Below are 23209 nucleotides of genomic sequence, written 5' to 3' on the forward strand. Positions count from 1 at the left end.
CAACTCCAATATCATCTTCTCCTCCTCAATTTTTTTTATTTTTCCTTCAACAAATTGTTTTCTTCTTCAACTAAATTTAACCTCTCGACAATAGGGTCGGTTGGCATTTCCGATTCACATACATCCTACATAAATAAAATCTATGTCACGTTGGTCGGCATAATTTTCATAAACAATAAATAAACCAATAGTTATAAAGATAATATATATACCACATCCGAATCATAGACAGGACGAGGGCCGACGCGGGCGGATACCAAAACCATCGCACTATATAAGATGCAATAATAAAAGTAAGAAAATAATACAAGTATCTATGTAAACATACAAGTAAGAATATTTTTCCTTTCAGAAAGAAGATAAGAATAAGAGGCTCACCACGATGGTGCCGGCGATGAGCTCGGCGCGGGTGATCGACGGCGGTGAAGACGGGGACGGGGCGTGACGGACCGCTAAACCTAGACAAATATTATGGAAAATGGAGCTTTGAGGTCGAGCTTGGAGAGGAGAAAGCTTAAGTAGTGTGGCTCGGGCATTCCATCGAACACCTTGTGTGCATAGGAAGTGAGCTAGAGCACCACCAAGCCCTCTCCCCCTCGGCCAGAGAAAAACAGAGCACTGGGATGCTCTGCTCGCGAGCGAGGGGTATATATAGGCACCTCATTGGTCCCGGTTGGTGACATGAGCCGGGACTAAAGGGGAGCCTTTGGTCCCGGTTCAAGCCACCAACCGGGACCAATGGTGGTGGGCCAGGAGCGAGGCCGATTGGTCCCGGTTCATCCCACCAACCGGGACCAAAAGGTCCAGATGAACCGGGACCAATGGCCCACGTGGCCCGGCCGGCCCCCTGGGCTCACGAACCGGGACCAATGCCCACATTGGTCCCGGTTCTGGACTGAACCGGGACTAATGGGCTGACCCGGCCTGGACCAAAGCCCTGTTTTTTACTAGTGGGGTGACCCATATTGCATGCTCTAGATTGGGCATGGAGGTGTTCTCCTTCTTGCCGACGACGTCCTTCTCCGTCACGATCACAGCGGGGGGCTCCTGGGTGGAGCCGTCGATGTAGCCAGTCATTCCTGCCGCCTTGATGTGCGGCAGGACTTGTGCCTTCCATACAAGGAAGTTCTCGCGGGTGAGCTTCTCGGTTATGGTGTGTCCGAGAGAGAGGCAATGGAGGGTGCGGCCATGGCTACGGCGGAGGAGGAGCTTGACATAGCTAGATGAGGTGAAGAGAAAGGGCTCTCTATACCATGTGAAAAGTAGGTTAAGCGTATGCACCGAAGCAGGGACGCGTGCGTGTTAAATAGGCACAAGGCCGAAGAAATTTCAAAGGGAGGAGGTTAGGATCGATCTCATCTATCTACAAGATAAATACAACGTCAAGAGGATCGATCCTACCTGCCTAACAAACTACACGCACGCATATAACTTGATACACACGGTTTATACAAATACCGTGTATATACGCATAATACAATGTTTAACATGTTGTACAAACTTGAGGCACTGGATATCATGTTCAGAACCAAAACACAACGATGAGCTGCTCAAGAGGAAAAACAAAAGGAGGAGCTTGGTATCATCCGCCATCACAAACATGTGTAAGAATCTTGCAGCTTGTCAATTCCAGCGTCACTACCTGATCAAAACTTGTGTAAGAATACTTGAACACTCTACTTGAAAAAAAGAAGAAATAGACAACATTGCGTGCTTCAGAAAACTCACCGGCCGGTTGATCCAGGCAAATCAGAAGCCACCATCTGCAGTACATGAACGGGTGCAGCCCTTTTAAAAGCGAGAATCCCTCCACTGGAGCATAGCCTTTTCTTCTGCCAAACTCTGAAGTCTTATTGACTTGGAAGGATTTGCCACAAGTATAAAGGGAAGAAAGAATTAGACTTCATCAGTCCCCACTCACCACCCAGAGAAAAATACTAGTGTATAACTTGTGAAACTGATGCCACCAAATCATCCATTTATGAAGACATACGTGACAGGCAAGGTAAAACATTGTGGAGAGTAAAGGCAATGCATACTTGGATTAGTATATGATAAAGCCAAGACTTGGTACAAATTACCTTTTCACTTGACATTTGGCAAAGAACACTAGGACTGATGTGGTGCTACTCCGGGGTGGACCGACAATGACATACGATAAGCCGAGTGTATCTTCTACCGTACAAAAGTTTGAAAAGCACAACCAGTCTCAGTCTGAATCATGATCGCTCTAGCCTGATCCAACGGCTCTGATAGGCGGTGCGTTGCCATAATATCATGAATTCATGAGTATGGCAAGAAGGCACACGGCAGAAAGAGCGACCCAGCATCGTCGAGAGTCACCGGTCTTGGTAGAAACTTCCATTGAAGAAAGTGGAGGGAGTTTACATCATTTTCTGGCAGAAAAGAATTAGCCCTCTTGCAAGAACTTTGATCTCATGATCTTGCCGGGTGCATTTGCAGTTTATTTTATTCCAAAAATGTTATTGGATTTTCAGAACACTTGAATGGATATCATTCCTATAACCTACATTGTGAAGCACAAATACGGCCATGTGTCTCCTGTGCATACAGAAACTGGTACAGTTCAGAAAGTATATACTACCTTATTATTCAAGTTGCACCAATTTGTTTGGTTACACGCCATATATGGTCATATTTCTGTATCGAATTTTGAAGTGTGCATGCCATAGCAGACCATTTATCATGCATGTTTTAAAATGTGTTCACTGGACCAAAAAAACGAATATAGAGTGTGAACATATCATGGTAAAGAAAATCTGGATACTCTTACAAGACGTCCTCAAGGTTGAGGGAGGACTCTCTTACTAGGCAGAAAACGTAAGAGGCATTATTTGGTTCTTCAGTGGAATACAGTATCTGGTTTCATTAATGATAATATATATAAAGCACGGAAGAGGGGGCTTCGGTCTCCTGTTCATGTAAGGAAACATGCATGACTTTTTCACTTATGTCTCAAAAACAAACCTGAATTTGGAGAATCTTGATGAGCTTCGTGCGAGAAGCGTTGGTGTGTGACTATTGTTTCGTCAAGGACGACGACGAGAACGAGGAGAGCGAGCTTTATCCCCAAGATCAGACTGCAGGTTAGAGGGTGTGACTATTGTTTCGTCAAGGACGACGACAAGAACGAGCTTTATCCCCAAGATAAACCCGGGGGATGCAATTGCGCTATTCTTTCTAGACTGTGCCCTCATAGGGGATTTTTTTGCTGCATTGTTTTGGTCCGTGCGCACTTATTGATGCTGGGTCACGGATGAGCTCGAAGGCTTTCTTTTCGTCCGTGTGCACTTGTTGGTGCTAGGTCACGGGTTGAGCTCAGTGGCCTCTTTTATTTGTGCTCTTTGGCATCTTTCACAGCTAAGAGCCGTGCATGATTCCCGTGTTAGCGATGTAGCAAACATAATCCGTTTAATAAACCGGTCACGCTTCAATTAGACTTCCGGTGGTACTAACGACGCGCGCTGCGAACGGAAACCAGTGCCATCTTTTCTCTCGCGTGGACACGAAAACAAGCCAGCCCATGCGGCCCAATGTCGGCCGAAATTCTAAAAAAAAAGCTATTCGGCCGGTTCCCCTCAGAAAAAAGCTATTCGGCCGCTCGCTCTCGCCTCGCTGTAGGGCTCACTCCGCCGCCGGGGAAGAGCAGCCGCTGCTCCGCCGTCAGGGCGCGATACGCCTAGCCGCGCCCCGGATCCGAGGAGCAAGATTCGTCGATGCGGCCGAGCTGTTGAGGCCATGAAGCCCACGCGGCTGTCTCCGTCAGGCCGCGACGCGCCTAGCCGTGGAGTCGACGGACGGCCGCTGCCCCGCGACGGCTCGGAGCAAGCGTCAACGACGCCGCTGAGGTGTCGAGGCGAAGCCAACGCCGCCGTCTGCTCAGTTGATTGACTTGCATTGCTCGGTACTGTCACTGGATGTTCCCGGCTACTTATCTTGCCTTGCACTAGTTATTACTCTACTAGTTTCAGTTGGAACCAAGAGAGAAGCGACGGCAGCAAAGAAGGCAAATGCCATCTTGAGGTGTAACTGATGTGAACCAAGAGTACAATACAGTGAATAGTGTGACTGAATTTGAATTTCAGATTGTAATGTGATTTGAGAGTGGAGTTGAGTGAATAGTTTGACTGAAAGCAAAATTCAGGGTTGTACACTGATGGAAATTGGGATTGCTAAAAATATATTGGATGTGACCTTGCATGCAGAACCTGAAGGTGCATTGAACAAAAGCCATGCCAAACCGGACAGTATATCTCCGAAAGGAATGTCAAGAGCAACTCCAACAGATCGACCCCGGACGACGTTTTTGTCTGTTTTTTGTCCGTTTGAGTCGACGCCCGTCTGGTGTCTACCCTCTTTTAAATTTGGGTCGGCAGTGTGTCCAACGCGCCGACCCATTTCATGACCGCGCACGCATAGATCATGCCAGCGGCCATGTCGTCGTCCTGGTTTTGGCGCTCCAGCGCACGGAAAAGGTCCGCGCGCGGGAAAATCGGTCTAGCACGGGCTGGTTTTGGCGCTCCGGCGTGCGGGAAAGGTTCGCGCGCTGGTTTTGGCGCGCCGCGGCCGGCGCTTGTTATTAAAAAGGCGCTCCCTCCACACTTTGTCCGCCGCCCACTCGTCTCGCCCCCCCCCCCCTCACTAGCCTCGCCGCCTCTGCGCCACCATGTCGATGTGCCGCCTGGGCGCTTCGGATTTGCGCGGAGTCCGCCAGCGCCGCCTTGGCGCCTTCTCCTCCGAGATCTGATTTAGTAAGAAACGCCTCATTCTCGGCACCTTCGACACCGCAGAGGAGGCGGCCCGCGCGCACGACGCGACGGCATGGCGCCTCCTGCGGCCTCGTCGGAAGATGAATTTTCCCGACGGGTCGACGAGCCAGCGGGCGCAGGATCTCGCTCCTCTCCCGCGGCTTTTCACCGATGAGGATCTTCGTGACCACCGGAGGCGGCAGCGTCGCCTCGCCATCGCTGAGATGGACGTGGAAGCCATGGCAGTGTGGTGCGAACGCTTCCCGCTGGACATCGTCGACGAGCGCCAGTTCTACAAGCAAAGGAGGACGTAGAGGGAGGCGAGGAGGACTGAGCGAGCCGCCTATCGGGAGGACAAGCGTGCGCAGAAGCAGGCCGCTCAATTGAACATGAAGCTAGGAGAAGCGTCGTCCTGAGACTCCGAGGACGAGCGGTATGCTGATGCCTATATTCAGACGTCGGAGGAGGACATTACCGAGTCGGAATTGAAAAACGACGAGTTGTTGATCTTTTCTTTTATCTGTCCATGCTAGAACTATCTATGCATCTTTTTTCTATCGAAAAAATGGCCGGCGGTGTCGGCGACGAAGCAGGCGGGCGAGGGTGTGTTGTTGGATGGGGAGAGGCCAATATGCCGCCGACCAGCGGGCCCAGAGAGGAGAGAGGGTGAGCGCACGCGTCTGTCTTGTATCTGCGCCGACGCAAATCCGGCTCAAAAATGGGTCGAGAATTGGTCGGCAGGAGGACGAAAGCGGACGCACGTCCGTTTAGGTCGGTGCGTTGGGCTGATTTTTCTGTCCGTGCCGACCCAAATAGACGGCGGCGAACAAAATGAGTCGCCTCATTGAAGTTGCTCTAATTGGACTGAACTAAATGGCGAAAACCTTTATAGAGTTTGGTAGAGGAGGAAGTCTACAGTTACTAGAACATAAATTATTGCCTGCTAGTACTTGCTAGAGTAGCTGTATACCAACAAGAATACCCATGGTCCAGATTTCTCGTGCATATGCAGGGTTCTCAGTAGAAAGATGATCGGTATGCATCTTTTCAGAATTGAAATATACACTACAGGCAAACCAAAGCGCTGGCACTTGCGACTGGCTAGGTATACATATTTGTTACTTCAATATGTTCCGGAATTGAAATGAACTGAGGTTACTGTTCAGGACAAGTGAATCATCTTTTCGAAAGAAAAAAACACACAAGTGAATCATATGCAACAACAAAGGCACAGAGCCTCTTGGAGCAGACGAAGGAATGCAGGATCCAGTACTGTAATGATCGTTGATCGTGTGGCATTTACGCAATGGTGTACCGCAACAAAGCCCTCGGTTACCAACAAAGTTCATAGGCGAAACTTCTGTAGCAAAACAGGAATAGTCCATGCTAACACAATTGCCTGCAATATTGAATGTAACCGATGTAGCTTATCGAATGGCAGAAACGGCTAGTAAATCGTTCTATAAGTTGGTTATGCCCAAGGTTGAAATAATCATTCTAGAAGAGTTGAAATGCGCATTACAAGCAAAGCACACACACTTGCTAAGTTACATATCATGAGGTGACAAAGCTACTAGTAAGTTCATGCAGAAACAGAAACCAACCTAAACTTGTGGTTCAAAGTGCTCATTTGGCCCCTGGTAGTTGATGACAGACAAAAGTTTCAGAACAAGTGGATCATGCGCGAAAGACACAAGGAAGGAGCCTCTTGGAGCAGAACAAGTGGAAGTAGAAGGCCACCACGAACCCTAGGACGAACCCGACAGCCGCTCCGATACTGGACTCTTCGTTGATCCTACGCAGCCTGATTGGTATCAGCCTCCATTTTCGACTCCGGGGGCACTCGTCCAATGGTGCACCGCAAAGGCCCCGGTTACCAGTAAAGTATAAAGGCGAGAAGACATGTGCAAAAGTAGGAATAGGCCCCGACAAGAAGTTATCTACAACACTGAACGTGGTTAACCGACTGAGCATGTTGAACCGCTCTGGAATTTGACCGCTGAGTTGGTTATGTTGAAGTTTCAATACATTCAGGTATGCCAAATTTGTGATACTTTGAGGGATTTCACCTGTAAAGCTATTGTTTGAGAGATCCAGATATGTCAGATATGGCATCTGCTGTGCGATGTCATAGGGAATCGGTCCTGAAAATTTGCTATCCGACAGGTCCAGGCCGCTCATGCTTGTGCAATCTTGAAGACCTTCAGGAAATGGGCCTTCAAGTCCTAGATTGCCGAGTCGCAGAGAAAGAACCCTGTTCTCATCGGGATGCCAGCAGTCCACACCAATAAATCGGCATATGGACCCAACGGAGCTAGGTCGGTCCAAGTTGTCAAAATCCCAAGAGGAATTGAGTACACCATTGGAATCAATCACTGATTGTTTTAAAGACCTCAGGCACTGGATATCAAGATCAGAGCCAAAACACAATGATGAGCTGCTCAAGAGGAGAAACAAGATGAACTTGGTACCATCAGTCATCACAAACGGGAATGAAACAAACAGCTGCTTGGCCAAAACTTCTGTCTTGTCAAGTCCAGCTTCACCTGATAAAGACATGTGCAAGAACGCTTAAGAACTCCGATTCAATCAAAAAACAAAAAAGACATGAAAACACTACAAAGCAGGCTTCAAAAAGGCAACATGACATGTTTATTTTCTTCGCTGATTTCATGGACGAGATGAGGTGTTTCGGCTTCGGAAAAACTCACCCGGCGCTCGGCCAAAACTTGCAGATTGCGAAAGCAGAAGCCACCACCTGCAACTATTCAAGGGGCGCAGCGCTTTCAAAACGAAGAATCCCTCCAATAGAGCACATCACATTTTTCTTGTTAATTTCTGAAGTCTTGTAGACGGCACGTTGCACCAAGGCAACCGAAACGCGGTCGCGGCCGGCCGGCCAACCGGCCAGCAGCCGGCAAGATGGCCATGGTCAGCAGGTTACGTAGCAAGGAAAATAATACTCTATTGCCTAAGAAAGTCAGGTTTAGGGAGTTCGATCATATGATTATGGTGTAAGGTGATTTCTCAAAATATTAAAAAATTAGGGAAAGCGTTTTTTTTAAAACAAGGAGTACAATGTAGACGCACACACTCATGCAACCCCTACTGAAGATCAGAATCATGAAAAGTCACCCCATGAGTCTCGTTGTCAACGGAAACGTTGACTCTGGCTGAAACAAATTTTCTGTCTTAATGAGACATCAAGGTTTTCAAATCTGTGGTTTTATTCCCGGTGGGTCAGGGGTAACCTCATAATCATCCAATCACATGCTGGTTCTCAAAAGTTGAGATATTATAGAAGAACATAAAAAAAAATTGGAATCCCTACGAAATGAATTAGGGAGAATATTATACGAAAACCAACATTGAAAGAAAACTTTGCGACATGTTTGAAAGTTTCAAAAAATTCTTAAAAGAATTATTAGATTTAAGAGGATGATGTTCTATTGTCATGTCAAATTTCAATATAAAACACATTACGTGACGCGAGCTATGAAAAAGACAAATTCAGCAATGATAGTGACGTTACTGTTCGGCACTATTCCGTGTTGATTTTTTTTTCACAGCTCATATATCGTAATGTGGTTGAACTTGAAAATTTGCAAGGAAATAGAACATCACTTTCTTAACATCCGATTTTTTTAAAAAAATCGAAACTTCAAAACATCGTTTTCGCCTGGTTTTCACCAGTTTCCATCGAATGCTGGTTTTCATATGATATTTTCCAATGAATTTATTACAAGATAAAGAAAAGGAAAATGTAGAAATATTTTAGAGGAAGACATGAAATTTGAAACAACTTACAAAATATTGAGGAATAATCACGGAAATTCAGGACTATGGTGATTTGTGTGAATGGTCATGAATTTTTTATCAGTTTTCTTGATTATCCTTTTATTAGAATGCTTCTGAATTTCTGTATGTTCTAGACTTCTAGTAGACTTCCTAATTTATTTGCTCATATTTCAAATGCCAAGATACTTTTGTAAATTATCTAGGACATTTCTGATGTTTTCTTCATGTCTTTTCTTTTCTTAGACTTCACCCTGATTTTTTTATAATTGTTTTTTCCATGATTTGTTAATTTAAATGATTAAAGTGTCAGGCCTTCTTTTTTTGAGAGAAGGATCAGATTTATTATAAATATTCACCGAAAGTACAAAACACCTCAAACATAATAAAAATTATATCGAAGTTCATGGATGTCTGAATACCTTCGCCTATACGAGGACAAGGAGTGAAACAAACAGCTGCTCTGCTTGGCTAAAAGCTGGGGTTAAGGGTTAAGGCGAAGGAAAAAAGGAATCTAGCATGGCCCCGCAACAACGTCTATCGTGGGGGTGTGTTGTGATACCATTGATCAAGCGGCTCAATGTTTTCCTTTGTTTATTGGTGAAAATGAAATCAGGGGCAATATGCGAAGAAAATAAGCATCGATGGATCTCCAATCAGCCACTCATGGTACAACCCATCGCGGAAAAAAAAACTACTCAATACTCCTGTATTTCATAGGGCAGATCTCTGAACCATTGCATTGCATATGCATATGCGCGTGGTACACAGTCCCCCACAAACATGAAAGACGTAGGGCCGGAGCATCTCGGAGAAGACGAACCAGTGTGGAAAGTAGAAGGCCACCACGAAGCCCAAGATGAACCCAGCCGACGCCCGGATGATGGATGCGTCGTTGATGCTGTGCAACAGTTTTTGAATCCGGACGAACATCTCCTGAATCCGAACCAGACGGATGTGTATCCGCACCCTGAACCTCTTCTTGCACTTCTTGTCCAGCGGCGGCCCGCAAAGCCCCGGGTTGCCCGTGAAGTTGGCAGCCGGGAAGCGGTGCAGAGAGTCCGGGACAGGACCAGACATTGAGTCCTCCGCCGCGCTGAAGGAAACTAGCCGCGAAAGGTTGCCCAGCTGCGCTGGAATTCCGCCGGTGAACTGGTTGTGTTGAAGGGTGAGCGCGTTCAGGTACGTCATGTTGGCGATGCTTGCGGGGATTCCACCTGAGAAACTGTTGTTGGAGAGGTCCAGGTAGGTTATGTAGGACAACTGCTCGGAGATGCGCTCCGGGAGAGGGCTTGAGAAGTTGTTGCCTGACAGGTCCAGGTAGGTCATGAGGTGCAAAGCTCGAGACCTTGAGAGAATGGACCTTCGAGCCCTAGGCTGCCCAAGTGCAAACCGATCACCGTATTCTCGTCAGGGTGCCAGCATTCCACGCCGGCAAACCGGCATATGTAACCGTCAATGCTCTTTTCAGGAAATGTCCACGAGGCTGAGTATGGACCGTTTTCTGGGCTGGTTTCGAGTACATGGTTAGGATCAACCAACGATTGCTTGAGACCCTTCAAGCATCGGACATCAGAATCACTGATTCCATGGCCAAAATACGATGACGAGCTGCTTTTTTTTTGGAACGAGCTGCTTAGGAGCAGCAGCCAGACGAGCAGCTTCGTGTAACCTCCGGTGTCACCTGCGCCATTAAAATACGCACGATCGATGGTATTGTGTTATATCACCTTATGTTTTTACTAAAATACTTGTATGAGAAGAGAAGAAAATAGTAGTGGCAGAAATAAAAAGGTTCGGCTCTCGTGAACTCACCTGGCCCGTAGATGACGGCTGCTCGCAAATCATGCAGCGGAAAACAGCGCCTCTAGCTATAATTCCTTGAATGAACGAAACGTTCATGCCATGCCCCTTATTAGCTGAAGAAAAAGGAACATATCGATATGCTGACTGAGGAAGAACCTTCAACTGGTGGATTTATTACTTGGTGATGCGGTGCGGCACGACAAACGGCCGGTCGCCGCCGTGGACTTGACGCCGGAACGTGTGGAGACCGGTATCACGTTGCGGGCCAACATTGTGTCTTCTCGTTACTCATTCTGTTTTAGCACTCCTTGTATGCAGTAAAAGCACTGAAGTCTGTACTCATCTGAAAAAAACAATGTAGTCTAAAGGCCTGGTTTATGTCATCTTAGACTGCCACGGTACCACTTCAGAGGTATGTGTCCCGGGGGGTTGTTCGACGAGGCGGCCATGCTGGAGTGGCTTTTTTTTTGACAAACTATGAATTTTATCGACTCAAAATAAAATATCAAGTGGATACAAATACAATGAACACGCACCCGGTCTCTACTAGTTAGAATGCACACATCCACTTAAGCCATTTCTGCCGTGCTGGAGTGGCTGGACAGCTAAGTAAGGGAGCCCACGTCCCTGTCCCACCAGAACCCGTCGTTATGGAGCGTTGGTGACCACAAGCTTGCCAGTGCCATTGTTCGACGTGTTGGGAACGCCTAGTAGGGTGCCTGGTTTGCTCTTGATGTGGCATCCGATCAGTTACCTCCTAGGGCGGTGGAGGTTGTCCCCTCCCGCGTGGCTGCCGATTCTGTCACTCGTCGTTCCCGGTTGCTTCCTCTCGGTTCGTTGGTCTCGCTTCGCTTGCCATGGTGAGACGGCAATGATGCTTGCAGGACCGTGGTGGCGCATGTTGGTGGGTGGCATGTTTGGTGGAGCGTGCTGGATCGTCTGGGGTCGTGGTTGGTTGGCGGTCGGGAGAAATCCTTGTCGGCTGGACCGGCACTGACGCGGTGATGCTCATGGGTGTTGCCGTGCCTTCTTGAAGGGCGTCGGGTATACCCCTTCCACCACGCCCCTCTGCGTACCGGGGGAAACCCTAGGACAAGTCCGGGAAACAGCATCGTCGTTGTCGCGTTATTTCCTGAAGGTGTTGCTTGGTATGTGGCGGTCCGAAGAGCTAGGAGCATGGTGGGAATTCTCCGGTGGGCGTAGCGGTTGCGAATCAACATTGTTTTCATCGAGCCGACGTTGTTGGCATTTTTTCTCTGTTGTTTCTCTTTTGTTTCGTTTGGTTGTGCTTGTACTGAGGCCCCAACAGTTGTATTATGTGGTTGCCATATTAATATAGTAAGGCGAAAGCCTAGTTCGACAACTTTTGACAGGCACAGTTTCAGAACAAGTGAATCATCTTTTCGAAATAAAACACACACACAAGTAAATCATATGCGAACGACTTAGGCACAAAGCCTCTTGAAGCAGATGAAGGAGTGTGGGAAGTAGAAGGCGACGACAAACCGTCCCCAATCCAATGGTTGCTCCAATACTGTAATGATCGTGTGGCATTTACACAATGGTGCACCGCAACAAAGCCCCCGGTTACCAACAAAGTTCATAAGCGAAACTTCTGTAGCAGAACAGGAATAGTCCCCGTTTCAAAAAAAAAGAACAGGAATAGTCCCTGATAACACGTTGCCTGCAACATTGAATATAGTTATCGGGAAAGGCTTTTAGAGCAACTCCAAAGGGCCGACCCATTTCGTCCGCCTGCGTCCGTTTGGGTCGGCGCGGACAAAAGTGGCGGCCGAACGCGCCGACCCAAACCCAAATCACGTCCGCATCGTGTCCGCGCCTACGTATTTGCGGCCCAAATGTGTCGGCGCGGACGCCGAATGGACGCTTCGCGCGCCTTCCCGCTGTCCGCCGCGTCCCCACATGGCGGTTGTCAAACTACCTGCTGCTCACGCGGTCAGCTTAATTTATGACGACGGGCCCACGCGTCAGTGACGGCGCTCGTCCTTTTTTAAGCCGACCGTGCGGCGGGGCCGTCCTCATCCAAACTCGCCGTCCACATCTGCCATCCTTTGCTCCCTCGTCGCCGGCAAACCCTAGCCACCAAAACCACAGCGAGATGGGCCTCTTCTCCGGCGCCAGCGGCAGCAAGGCCAAGGGCAAGTCCCCCGCCACCCCTTTCCCCTCAGAGTTCCTCCCGCCTCCGCCGGCGCCGGTGCCTCGCCGGCAGAGGCAGCGCGTGAGCGTGCCAGTGCACCAGGCGGAGTGGCACTGGCAGCACCACCAACCTCTCCCATATCCCGACGTGACGCTGCCGCACAACTGGCATCTAGATCTAGATATGATCCCAGTGGTGGCGCCATTGCCGGGAGAGCGAGGAGGACGAGCGGCGCAGGACGGAGACGGTGGAGGCGAAAGAGGAGGCTCGATACGAGGCGGCAATGGCGTAGGCCCTTGCCCTCTTCGCGGCGGGCGATAGCGTGGTGCCGCCGGTGGCCCCGCCGTCCCCCATCAAGCTGGAGTCGGAGCCCGAGTCGTCCCCCATCGAGCGCTACTCCTGGACGGGAGTAGTGCACGAGTGGGTACGCGCGCCGCCGGTCTGGATGGGAGCGACGCCGGCGCAGGAGCAGGCGTACCTCGAGCACTGGCGCAAGATCAGGGTGGCCGAGGAGCGCCGCGACGGCGAGTACCTCGAGATGCTCGAGCACGACCTCGAGGAGGAGCAGCGCGAGGCCGAGGAGGAGGCGCGTCAAGCCACGGCTGCACAGGCGGCCGCACAACCCCCCGCGCCGGCACTGCCTGCACCGGCACTATTGGAAATATGCCCTAGAGGCAATAATAAATTAGTTATTATTATTATTATTATTATTATTATTATTATTATTATATTTCATTGTTCATGATAATCGTTTATTATCCATGCTAGAATTGTATTGATAGGAAACTCAGATACATGTGTGGATACATAGACAACACCATGTCCCTAGTAAGCCTCTAGTTGACTAGCTCGTTGATCAATAGATGGTTACGGTTTCCTGACCATGGACATTGGATGTCGTTGATGACGGGATCATATCATTAGGAGAATGATGTGATGGACAAGACCCAATCCTAAGCCTAGCACAAGATCGTGTAGTTCATATGCTAAAGCTTTTCTAATGTCAAGTATCATTTCCTTAGACCATGAGATTGTGCGTCTCCCGGATACTGTAGGAGTGCTTTGGGTGTGCCAAACGTCACAACGTAACTGGGTGGCTATAAAGGTTCACTACAGGTATCTCCGAGAGTGTCTGTTGGGTTGGCACGAATCGAGACTGGGATTTGTCACTCCGTGTAACGGAGAGGTATCTCTGGGCCCACTCGGTAGGACATTATCATAATGTGCACAATGTGACCAAGGAGTTGATCACGGGATGATGTGTTACGGAACGAGTAAAGAGACTTGCCGGTGACGAGATTGAACAAGGTATCGGGATACCGACGATCGATCTCGGGCAAGTATCGTACCGATAGACAAAGGGAATTGTATACGGGATTGATTGAATCCTTTACATCGTGGTTCATCCGATGAGATCATCGTGGAGCATGTGGGAGCCAACATGGGTATCCAGATCCCGCTGTTGGTTATTGACCGGAGAGTTGTCTCGGCCATGTCTACATGACTCCCGAACCCGAAGGGTCTACACACTTAAGGTCCGATGACGCTAGGGCTATAGGGAAAGTATGTACGCGGTTACTGAATGTTGTTTGTAGTCCCGGATGAGATCCCGGACATCACGAGGAGTTCCGGAATGGTCCGGAGGTAAAGATTGATATATAGGAAGTATGGTTTTGGCCACCGGAAGTGTTCCGGGCATCACCGATAGTGTACCGGGACCACCGGAGGGGTCCGGGGGTCCACCAGGTGGGGCCACCAGCCCCGGAGGCCTAGATGGGCCAATAGTGGGAAGGGACCAGCCCCTAGGTGGGCTGGGGCGCCTCCCACTAAGGCCCAAGGCGCCTCCTAGAGGGGAGGGGGCAAACCCTAGGGCAGATGGACCTTAAGGCCCACCCTAGGTGCGCCCCCCTCTCTCCCCCCTTGGCCGCAACCCTAGATGGATTTTGGGGCTGCCGCCACCCCTAGGGAGGGAACCCTAGATGGGGGCGCAACCCCTCCCCTTCCCCTATATATACTTGAGGTATTGGGGGCTGCAGGATACACGAGATCATCTCCCTCTTGGCGCAGCCCTACCTCTCTCCCTCCTCGTCTCTCGTAATGCTTGGCGAAGCCCTGCTGGAGTTCCGCGCTCCTCCACCACCACCACGCCGTCGTGTTGCTGCTGGACGGAGTCTTCCCCAACCTCTCCTTCTCCCCTTGTTGGGTCAAGGCGTGGGAGACGTCACCGGGCTGCACATGTGTTGAGCGCGGAGGCGCCATGGTTCGGCGCTTAGATCGGAATCAACCGCGATCTGAATCGCTATGAGTACGACTCCTTCATTCACGTTCTTGCAACGCTTCCGCTTAGCGATCTACAAGGGTATGTAGATGCACTCCCCTTCCCCTTGTTGCTAGATTACTCCATAGATTGATCTTGGTGATGCGTAAAAAATTTTAAATTTCTGCTACGATCCCCATAAGTGGGATCATGAGCTAGGTCTATGCGTAGTTTCTATGCACGAGTAGAACACAAAGCAGTTGTGGGTGTCAATATTGTCAATTTACTTGCCGTTACTAGTCTTATCTTGATTCGGCGGCATCGTGGGATGAAGCGGCCCGGACCGACCTTACACGTACTCTTACGTGAGACTGGTTCCACCGACTTACATGCACTAGTTGCATAAGGTGGCTAGCGGGTGTCTGTCTCTCCCACTTTAGTCGGATCAGATTCGATGAAAAGGGTCCTTATGAAGGGTAAATAGAAATTGGCATATCACGTTGTGGTTTTCACGTAGGTAAGAAACGTTCTTGCTAGAAACCTATAGCAGCCACGTAAAAACTTGCAACAACAATTAGAGGACGTCTAACTTGTTTTTGCAGCATGTGCCATGTGATGTGATATGGCCAAAAGGATGTGATGAATGATATATGTTATGTATGAGATTGATCATGTTCTTGTAATAGGAATCACGACTTGCATGTCGATGAGTATGACAACCGGCAGGAGCCATAGGAGTTGTCTTAATTTATTTATGACCTGCGTGTCAACATAAACTTCATGTAATTACTTTACTTTATTGCTAAAGCGTTAGCCATAGTAGTAGAAGTAATAGATGACGAGACAACTTCAAGAAGACACAATGATGGAGATCATGATGATGGAGATCATGGTGTCATGCCAGTGACAACGATGATCATGGAGCCCCGAAGATGGAGATCAAAAGGAGCAAAATGATATTGGCCATATCATATCACTATTTGATTGCATGTGATGTTTATCATGTTTTACATCTTATTTGCTTAGAACGACGGTAGCCTAAATAAGATGATCCCTCACTAAAATTTCAAGAAAAGTGTTCCCCCTAACTATGCACCGTTGCGAAGGTTCGTTGTTTCGAAGCACCACGTGATGATCGGGTGTGATAGATTCTAACGTTTGAATACGATGGGTGTTGACGAGCCTAGCATGTACAGACATGGCCTCGGGACACATGCGAAACACTTAGGTTGACTTGACGAGCCTAGCATGTACAGACATGGCCTCGGAACACGGAAGACCGAAAGGTCGAACATGAGTCGTATAGAAGATACGATCAACATGAGATGTTCACCGTTGATGACTAGTCCGTCTCACGTGATGATCGGACACGGCCTAGTCGATTCGGATCATGTTTCACTTAGATGACTAGAGGGATGTCTATCTGAGTGGGAGTTCATTAAATAATTTGATTAGATGAACTGAATTATCATGAACATAGTCTAAATTGTCTTTGCAAATATGTTGTAGATAAATAGCTCACGTTGTAGCTCCCTGTTTCAATATGTTCCTAGAGAAAGACCAAGTTGAAAGATATTGTAAGCAATGATGCGGACTGGGTCCGTAGTCCAAGGAGTGTCCTCACTGCTACACAGAAGGCTTACGTCTTCGCTGCACCGCTCGATGTGCAAACCCCTACAACGTCTACTGTGGATGTTGTGAACACCTGACAGACACGTCCTGATGACTACTTGATAGTTTAGTGCACCATACTTACGGCTTAGAATCGGGGTTCCAATGATGTTTTGAACGACATAAGACATATGAGATGTCCCAAGAGCTGAAATTGGGATTTCAGGCTCATGCCCGTGTTGAGAGGTGTGAGACCTCTGACAAGTTCTTTTGCCAACAAGATGGAGGAGAATAGCTCAGCTAGTGAGCATGTGCTCAGAATGTCTGAGTGCTACAATCACTTAAATCAAGTGGGAGTTAAACTTCCAGATAAGATAGTGATTGATAGAGTTCTCTAGACACTATCACTAAGCTACTTGATCTTCGTGATGAACTATGACATGCAAGGGATGGAATTGATCCCGGAGCTGTTCGCGGTGCTTAAGACCGCAAAAGGTAGAAATCAAGAAGGAGCATCAAGTGTTGATGGTTTAACAAGACCGCTGGTTTCAAGAAGGGCAAGGGCTAGAAGGGAAACTTCATGGATGGCAAACCAGTTGCCGCTCCAGTGAAGGAACCCAAGGTTGAACCCAAATCCGAGACTAAGTGCTTCTATTGTAAGGGGAAGGTCACTGGTAGCGGAATTACCCCAAATGCATGGTAAATAACAAGGTTGGCAACTTCAACAAAGTATATACGTGTTATTAATGTGTACCTCAATAGTACTCCTAGTAGCACCTGGGTATTGGATACCGCTTCAGTTACTATTATTGGTGACTTGAAGCAAAAGCTACGGACTAAACGGAGACTGGCTAAGGGCGAGGTGACGATGTGTGTTGGAAGGGTTTTCAAACTTAATGAGATCACCATCGCACGCTCCATCTGCCTTCGGGATTAGTATTGAACCTAGATAAATGTTATCAGGTGTCTATGTTGAGCATGAATATGATTAGATCATGTTCATTGCAATACTGTTATTCATTTAAGTTAGAGAATAATGTGTAAAAACCATAAAATAAATAAATAAATAAATAGTAATAAAATTAGATAACGATAATTTCAACGGCGTTGCCAAAACATTAATTAAAATAATAGAAATAACTACACTTAATTATTATTTTTATTACAGCTAATAGCATTTAGTCATGCACAACAATTCTTCTCCAAACCTCCCTATATTTTATAAACCCTTGTCTCATTTACTTCACACAAAGTAAATGCCAACTAATGGCCAGCCAAGCAAATTACACTTGTCCCTAATACAGCCCACAATAGACACAAGTGGAGGCATGCATGCAAGACTAACCACGCATGCATGCCAGATGTAATGCCTCTCCAAACCGACATAGCTATTCACCCCACTATAAATAGGAGCCATCCTTTTCACTGTGGCCACACACAATCATCCGCTGGAGAAACCCCTCTGCCTTTTCACCTTGCCTTTTCACCTTACCTTTTCACCTTCTGCCACACTGCTATCCTCCCCTGCTGTGAAGCTCTTTGGGTTGCATGCGTCACCAGGTACTAATCAAGTACCTTGTTGTGTTAGCCCTTCTTGCTTGATTTCTTATCTATCTCCACCTCGGTTTGAATCAGTCCATAAGCATCTATTCACCTTGATCTATTTACCTTGCTGTAAAAAGAGAAACAATAGTGAGTGAAAAAAAACATAAACTAGATGGAGGAAAACAAAGACATTGCAGTTTTGTGATTCATTTGTAGCTGTAGAAGAAAATCTATGTGTGTGTTCATCTCTACCTTGTATTAGATCTGACATGCTAAGAATTAAATCTTAGAAATTAACCCATTATTAAGATTGCATGTGTAGCTTTGGGGCCAGACAATCTGTGTATGCTACTTGACCACTGTCATTTTCAGTAAACATTGGTTGGTTAATGTTCTGTTAAGAAATAAATCTCAAGATGGTATGTCTCACTTGCACATACCCTGTACCGGAAAATAACCCATTTAACTTTTGCACAAATGAAATCTTGCTAGAATATCTCACTCATTTTTTTTCCGGTTTCCCTTAGTATAATTTGAGTCTATCAATGTTGCTGTTCACTTGGTTGTTTGTGGGGTTCAGAGAGGAGTGTGTGCGCACACACAGTAGGAATGCTTAGATTTAATTTGTGGCAGCACCTAACCATCACAAGCAATTAACTTGCCACCCATAGATTTGTAGTGAGCCTTTAACAGTGGGGATTCACTGGTTAATTCCTAGTTTTGAGCTTAATAAAAAGAATCATAGTAGTGCAGGGATAGCATAGTAGAGCCAAAAATAATGATAAACAATATGGAGCAAATCTGCAGACCACGTCCACACCACAAGAGTAAAGCTTGATTAATTCCTTGGTCTTGAGATTAACAAGAAGCATGGCAGTAAGGGGAGTCACGACACAAACACTTGTAGTAGAAGCAAGAACACTGCACAGAGAGGAATTTGGACTGGCACTTACACTAGTAGCAGTAGACAAAGGCGAGTCGGGCGCTGGTAGCGGCCATGTTGCCGGAGCCGCACCGGTGAAGCCGCTCGCACCTGACGGCCGTAGTTGCACGCCTCATGCGTGCAGCTCTGCTGGAGGAAGATGTAGGCATGGAGACGTCGTTGCTGCTGCAGCCAGTGGCAAGCCCACCAGACCTGGATAAGGCGGCGCTAGGATTGAGTGGTGGCGACGTTTTTGGCGGCGGCGGATCAAATAAATAGGGGGATATGGTAAAGGGAGACGAGGAGAATCTGTAGGTATCTGCTGTGTCGCCGGAGATGCCCGGACGGGGCAGATCGAGGCGACGGCGGCCGTGCTCTGTTCTTGGGGGAGAGAGAGAGGTGAGTGGGCTGGTTCTGTTCGTGGGACAACAAGAAGTTAAGTAGTCTCTCTGGATAGACACGGGCCTTAACCAGCAAAGTACTAGTAGTACAGTACTGGGCTACTGTTCTTTTTACTTATCATTTCTTTTACCACTCTCTGGACTGGATGACATACGTGCATGCTACTCTGTTTTGGATGGCTTAATGCATTTTATCTCTCAATGGAACACTAGGACGTATCACCACTTAGTTAATTACATGTGGCTTGCTCAACATGGCCGTGTTGCTGGATGTTAGATTTTTAATTTGGAAAATAAATAATAATATAAACATGTTCCTGAAATAATTATCAGGAGTCGATCTCGGACCCGTAGGAGCCACGTCTGGTGGTTCCGAGTTGATCGAAGCGCTACCCGGCAAGTCGTCATCTCCTTGACCATGTCTTGATAATTGTTTTCTGGGCTATGGGTCATTTCTAAAATTTTGCATAAGAATTAAAAATAAATATTTTTCATAAATGAAATGAGATTTGGATCAGGTGGATCCACTAATTTGGCAATTGGACCAGATCAGGGAAGTATCTGTATTAAGTAGTTGTAACCCGGGCAGGGCTACATTATAAATAAATATTTGGTGGGTAGGGGAGCTTATGTTGGTGAAGGCAACCCGGGTAGGGTTGGCTTGGATGGCGGGCTCCTCTACATAGGGTATCACATTAGGACACAACCAACTGGCGCTTACTTCAAAAGCGGCGCAAATCATACTGACCATAGACCTGGAATAGGATGGGCTGAACCGACTACCCATGCCAAGTAGCTGCCTCTGCATGGGTGAGAAGGTGGCTGTAGCCGGGTAGGTACAGTCACCCTAGGGCTTGACCGCCGGTCAGGGGTCTCGACCCGCGGGCCTTTAGTAAGGCAAGGTGGAAAAGCAGAGGTAGTGTACGGGTTGGTTAAAGGTTCTTGTTCCTTGGTCTAGTCGTGCGCACGGGTAGCGCATGGACGACTTGTACCAAGTGATGCTATGGGCAAAGAAGTACACCTCTGATCAGAGTAAATGTGATATCACTCCCAGCTTCCGGGATTGGAAGTGCGTCGTGTGGGTTTTCCTCTAACACAAGATGTAAGATCCCACGTCGCTCTGTCGCCAGTAGATTTTATGAATAAAATTTGGTTTTCAACAAAATGGGTTAAGGGAAAACATTTTTACTTACATAGTATTTTGAGATAATGGCTCGGTGGTGGTAGCCGTGGCCGATGAAGTTTTTCCTCTTTAAAAACTCATACATCCACTTTTCACGGCGACTTGCGGAGTATGTATTTTATACGTACTCAGCTGCACTTATGTTATTTTTCAGAGCAAGAGAGTTATGAGAACTCCGAGGCGATAGAGAATGGTACTTATGATGAGTCTGGTCATTTTAATGACTTCGGTTATACTGAAGTGGAGTATGATTATGAGGAAGTCGACAATCAAGACTATGAAGAGTAGATGCCCTCCATGGTTGGTCGAAAAGGCTCGTACTAGAGGCGGGTGACGATCTATCGTCATGGCCGCTTAGGCTTAGTCGACACTTGAGGTGTCTATGTAATAAAAGCTTGCCTACTCATGGCAGCCACTCCGTCTTGTACATGATACGGTTCTCTTTAACTGATCCTGGCGCAACTCTGAAGTGACGGCTTCCGTTACGCCTGGCTCTGTTGGACGTAACGGGGCGTCACAGAAGAGGTGGTATCAGAGCAACGTTAAGGAAACAGTCATGTACTTGATTAGAAACCGTCTGAGCCCTAGGAAAGATAGGTTCCCTCCTTACCTAAATAAACTAAAAGATTTCTTTAAAAAATGACTCAAGTCAAGTGAAGATTAAAGAATTTAGACCACACAATTGTGCAAGAAAAATGTGTTTATTTATTTATTTACTGTCCTTGGTAAAATTAATTTTACACTGTGTTATAACTAACTAAATTCTTAAATTGCTTAATGTAGGATGACGAGTGGTAGGATGTTTGGTACGGGTGCTGAGTATGGTGGTTTTGCTATGTTTTTGGTTGAGCTTCTTGGTCTTCTAGGTGTGTTGATTGCACCGTACTACACAGTGTTTCACGACCCGTGTTCCACGGGGTACTTAGTCACAGTGCACATTCCTGAGAGCTTAGATGTCCCTTCTAGGTATAGTGTTGCACGTTACGACTTTGTTTCAGCATTTCAGGGTGCGGCACGGGATGCCGCTTTACACCTTTTCCACGCCTACCACCCTCTCCTTCAGTACGTGGGCAGAGGCGAGTGGCCTCATCAGCTAGAGGAGGCAGGGAGTTCGTCTACACCTATGCCCATTGTCGCTCCTTCGCCTTTTGCGTCCACTTCCACTTTCCCTCCACTTTCACCATGTCCTCCTGTTTTACCTCCCACATTTTTACCACCACCAGCTTCGACTGCCGCTCGTCCACCTCTTTACCCGACAGTCCCAACCGCTCATGCAGACCACCCAGCTCCTAGAGTTATCAGGGGTTCCTCCTCTCGTGCAGCACCACGTCCCTCCACACCGTACGAGCGTCCACCTGCACCTCAGCTTGTTCAGGACCTATTAGATCAGGTTGACACTCTTCAGAGGCGCTGTTCCGAGCTTGAGCGGGCGAACAGTGAGATGTCCACTGCATTGAGGGACTACACCCGTCCGGGTATGGCCCTCAACCCTCTTCATATCAACAACTCACCTTCCGCCTCTCCAGGCCGGGTAGGGTACCCGATTGACCAGGAGTCTCTTGTCGCCGACGAGCCTTCCTCTCAGGTTGCTCCTACTCTGAGTTCCGTTGTAGTCCCACCACCTCCAGAGCACACTCCCCACACTCCACCAGGTTCTCCAGCTACCGACCCTGCTCCACCTTCTCCCGATGGCACCCCCGACTTTTCAGTGATTGGCGTCACTTACTCAGAGCTTCTAGCACTCGACTCCCGCCAGGTGTCTTCTCAGCCCCCGGAGTATCTTCGTGTCGCTTCCGACGTCACACCCTCTGAGCACACTCCCTCTGAGTACCCTCTTAGCACCATCAGCGCACCCGAGTCTGACGCTGCTACACCAAGTGTGTCTCTACCTGCACCGACTTCTGCCCTCGACCCCGACTTGCTCCTCACCGTTTCACCTAGTCCTCTTGTCAGGGAGGATTGACGTGCTACTAGTAGTAGTAGTTAGTATTCTGGCAAGATTGTAGCATCATAGCTACACCTCCCAGAGTTGGTTCCGCCACTTATTAGATGTTTAGGCAGATGCATGGAGGCTGTCCTTTTGGATTCTGTACATATCTGGAAAGGTCTTGTAGCCGTAGCTACCCTTCCAGAGTTTGCACAGCCGTAGTTAGCCAGACTAGTTCCGACGGACAGATAGGTCGGCAGGTATACTTTTGTTCCAGGTACACATGTAGATAGTCGTGGTAGCTTGATGATGTGCAACACAGAGTCATGTGTGGTGTTGCTGCTATGATATGTGATGTATCCATGTGGACTGGTGGACTTATGGATGTACTGATATTCTATTACTAGATGCTCTCGTGTGATGCATATGCCATGCCTCCATATTCATTTTAAATTCTGGTTCTTTTTATGCTCCTTGCTCTGAATGATGGAATACTGTATGTGATGTTGTTGCCACATTGTTGCCAATGTCTCATAATGGCGTTTGATGTATGGTAGATTTTTTTTGAATGATCTCTTCATTCAAGTACATGCCTTTGGTACATCACGTGTTTGGCTAGTATTTATATTATGTGCTGATTCTGCTACATTTTTCCTAGCACTTCATGAGTTCAATTGATGTATCTCACACTTGATGATTGCATGCTTTTAATGCAGTACGTGAAGAACTTGTGTGTGCATGTGCATGTGCAAATGGCTCTATTTTTTACTTGTGATTAATCTCTTGCCTCTGTTAAAAAAACTCTTTGTTTGACTGCTTTTATTCTTCGGCCAAC

General features: G+C 47.6%; 1 protein-coding gene, 1 long non-coding RNA gene and 1 pseudogene across 2 annotated transcripts; all 3 read right to left on the minus strand.

Moving 5' to 3' along the window:
• Window positions 1-6446: 6446 nt before the first annotated feature.
• LOC123057082 (probably inactive leucine-rich repeat receptor-like protein kinase At5g48380) lies at window positions 6447-7250 on the minus strand. Its single transcript, XM_044480235.1, has one exon. The coding sequence runs from the start codon at window positions 7248-7250 to the stop codon at window positions 6447-6449; it is 804 nt and encodes a 267-aa protein (XP_044336170.1).
• Window positions 7251-9278: 2028 nt separating this feature from the next.
• LOC123057083 (probably inactive leucine-rich repeat receptor-like protein kinase At5g48380) lies at window positions 9279-10642 on the minus strand (annotated as a pseudogene).
• Window positions 10643-17492: 6850 nt separating this feature from the next.
• Window positions 17493-19304, minus strand: LOC123062890 (uncharacterized). Its single transcript, XR_006429947.1, has 2 exons — window positions 18895-19304; window positions 17493-18068 (listed from the first exon to the last, which is right to left on the minus strand). It is a non-coding gene; the product is annotated as an uncharacterized lncRNA (long non-coding RNA).
• Between the last annotated feature and the right edge of the window lie 3905 nt (window positions 19305-23209).

The sequence above is a fragment of the Triticum aestivum genome, chromosome 3A (assembly GCF_018294505.1).
Source record: "Triticum aestivum cultivar Chinese Spring chromosome 3A, IWGSC CS RefSeq v2.1, whole genome shotgun sequence".
Taxonomy (NCBI): Eukaryota; Viridiplantae; Streptophyta; class Magnoliopsida; order Poales; family Poaceae; genus Triticum; species Triticum aestivum.

Excerpts from the sequence above, each read along its gene's own strand:
- LOC123057082 (XM_044480235.1), bottom strand. The coding sequence starts at position 7,250 with ATGACTGATGGTACCAAGTTCATCTTGTTTCTCCTCTTGAGCAGCTCA.